A 1497-nucleotide genomic window follows, 5' to 3' on the forward strand; every position below is an offset into this window, starting at 1 on the left:
GAGATTATTGGTGGATATATATAAACTGTAGTAATTGCTAAGATGTCAAACCATACATTATTTATGACTGGGGCTTTAATTTATAAAAGACTTAAAGGCTAGAAAAGTTGATAGCCAATTCCATATTCTAATTTTCAAAATAACGGAAATTCAAACTTCCTTTCAGTTCTATAAATAGCCATGCTTCGTTAGTTTCATTCACAAAATTTGTTCGACATAACAATGAAATTTATTTATATTAAACGATTCATGGTATCTTGTCTTGTTTTTTGCATTATCAACAACGTTATCTTTTCTCGTGAAAGCTCAAGATCGATGTTCCTTCTCGCGGGTCGGGACAATGGAGGTGGGCTTCATGTTGCATCCATTAGGAACCGGACCAACCCGCTAGGTGCAGTGGGCAGTATCCTTCAATTTTCACCAGTGGAACCGAAAGAAAAACCCGTTAAATTATCGACTGATATGAACGTAAAATTTACGTCTATGTTAATTTCTGATTCGTCCACGGTGTGGAGATCATTAATTCCACAACGCTATTTGGTGACTGTTGCCGGAGTTGAAGGAAATCCTGGACGTGAAACGTTGGGCAATTGGTTTAAGATTGACAAGTACGAAGATGCCTACAAACGTGTGTGTTCATGTCCTGGAGTTTGCAATATTTACAGGCCATTCTGTGGAGACATTGGAATACTTGGGGAAAATGGGAAAAGGGTCTTGTTTGTTGGTAGAGATCAACCTCTCAAAGGTACATTTCACAAGCTCTAGCTAGAAGCCTAGAACTACTAATATTATACTATACTACTATGTATGTATCTATGTGTTGAGTTCACTGTACATAAGTCTGTATCAGTGAAGAAATAAGGAAGAGTACCTAGTCTTCTAGTAATATGGACAACGCAATGAAGAATATATTGTTATGTGATTTTTATTGAAACTACTGTATATAATACATGCACTATGAAACATAGAAATAAGATATGAAATACAATAATCAAATTATCGCTAAATAGCATGTAACTAACATGTTTTTTTTTAGTAGTCTATCACTAACTAACTGATTTTTCGATGATCAACCAATCTATATTTTATTAAATAAAGTATAAATAACATAAATATCAACTTTTTTAGAAGTAATTATACTCTCTCCTACTTTTTTTAATTATTTTACTCTCTCTTCCTATTAATATACATAACATAGCCGAGATATACTAATCATTTTGTGATTTTTGTATTATGTTTAGGAAGTTGAGATTTTTTGTAATATTGAAAACATAAATTGTGTATTTATATAATTTTTAGTTAAATAAATAAGCACCATAGAAGTTTCTCAGTCCAATATGAGTGCCTTAAAACGGATTCGCTATTGCCAGTTTTTTCCTCTGTACAATTGTTAATGTCAAAAGGTTAATTATTACGCTACTTGTTATGTCCCCGTTTAAGTTTTTTCAACATTATATATTATAATAATAACCTAATAAGGGCGGTCTAAAGTCAAAA

The 1497-nt window shown here is 32.3% G+C and overlaps 1 protein-coding gene across 1 annotated transcript; it reads left to right on the plus strand.

Moving 5' to 3' along the window:
* The first annotated feature begins 249 nt into the window (after positions 1-249).
* On the plus strand, positions 250-796 carry LOC107864945 (kunitz trypsin inhibitor 5-like). The gene has a single exon (XM_016711337.2). It carries the CDS (start codon positions 250-252, stop codon positions 763-765), a length of 516 nt encoding a protein of 171 aa, XP_016566823.1. The 3' UTR covers positions 766-796.
* The last annotated feature ends 701 nt before the right edge of the window (positions 797-1497 follow it).

Source organism: Capsicum annuum, chromosome 3, assembly GCF_002878395.1.
Source record: "Capsicum annuum cultivar UCD-10X-F1 chromosome 3, UCD10Xv1.1, whole genome shotgun sequence".
Classification (NCBI taxonomy): Eukaryota; Viridiplantae; Streptophyta; class Magnoliopsida; order Solanales; family Solanaceae; genus Capsicum; species Capsicum annuum.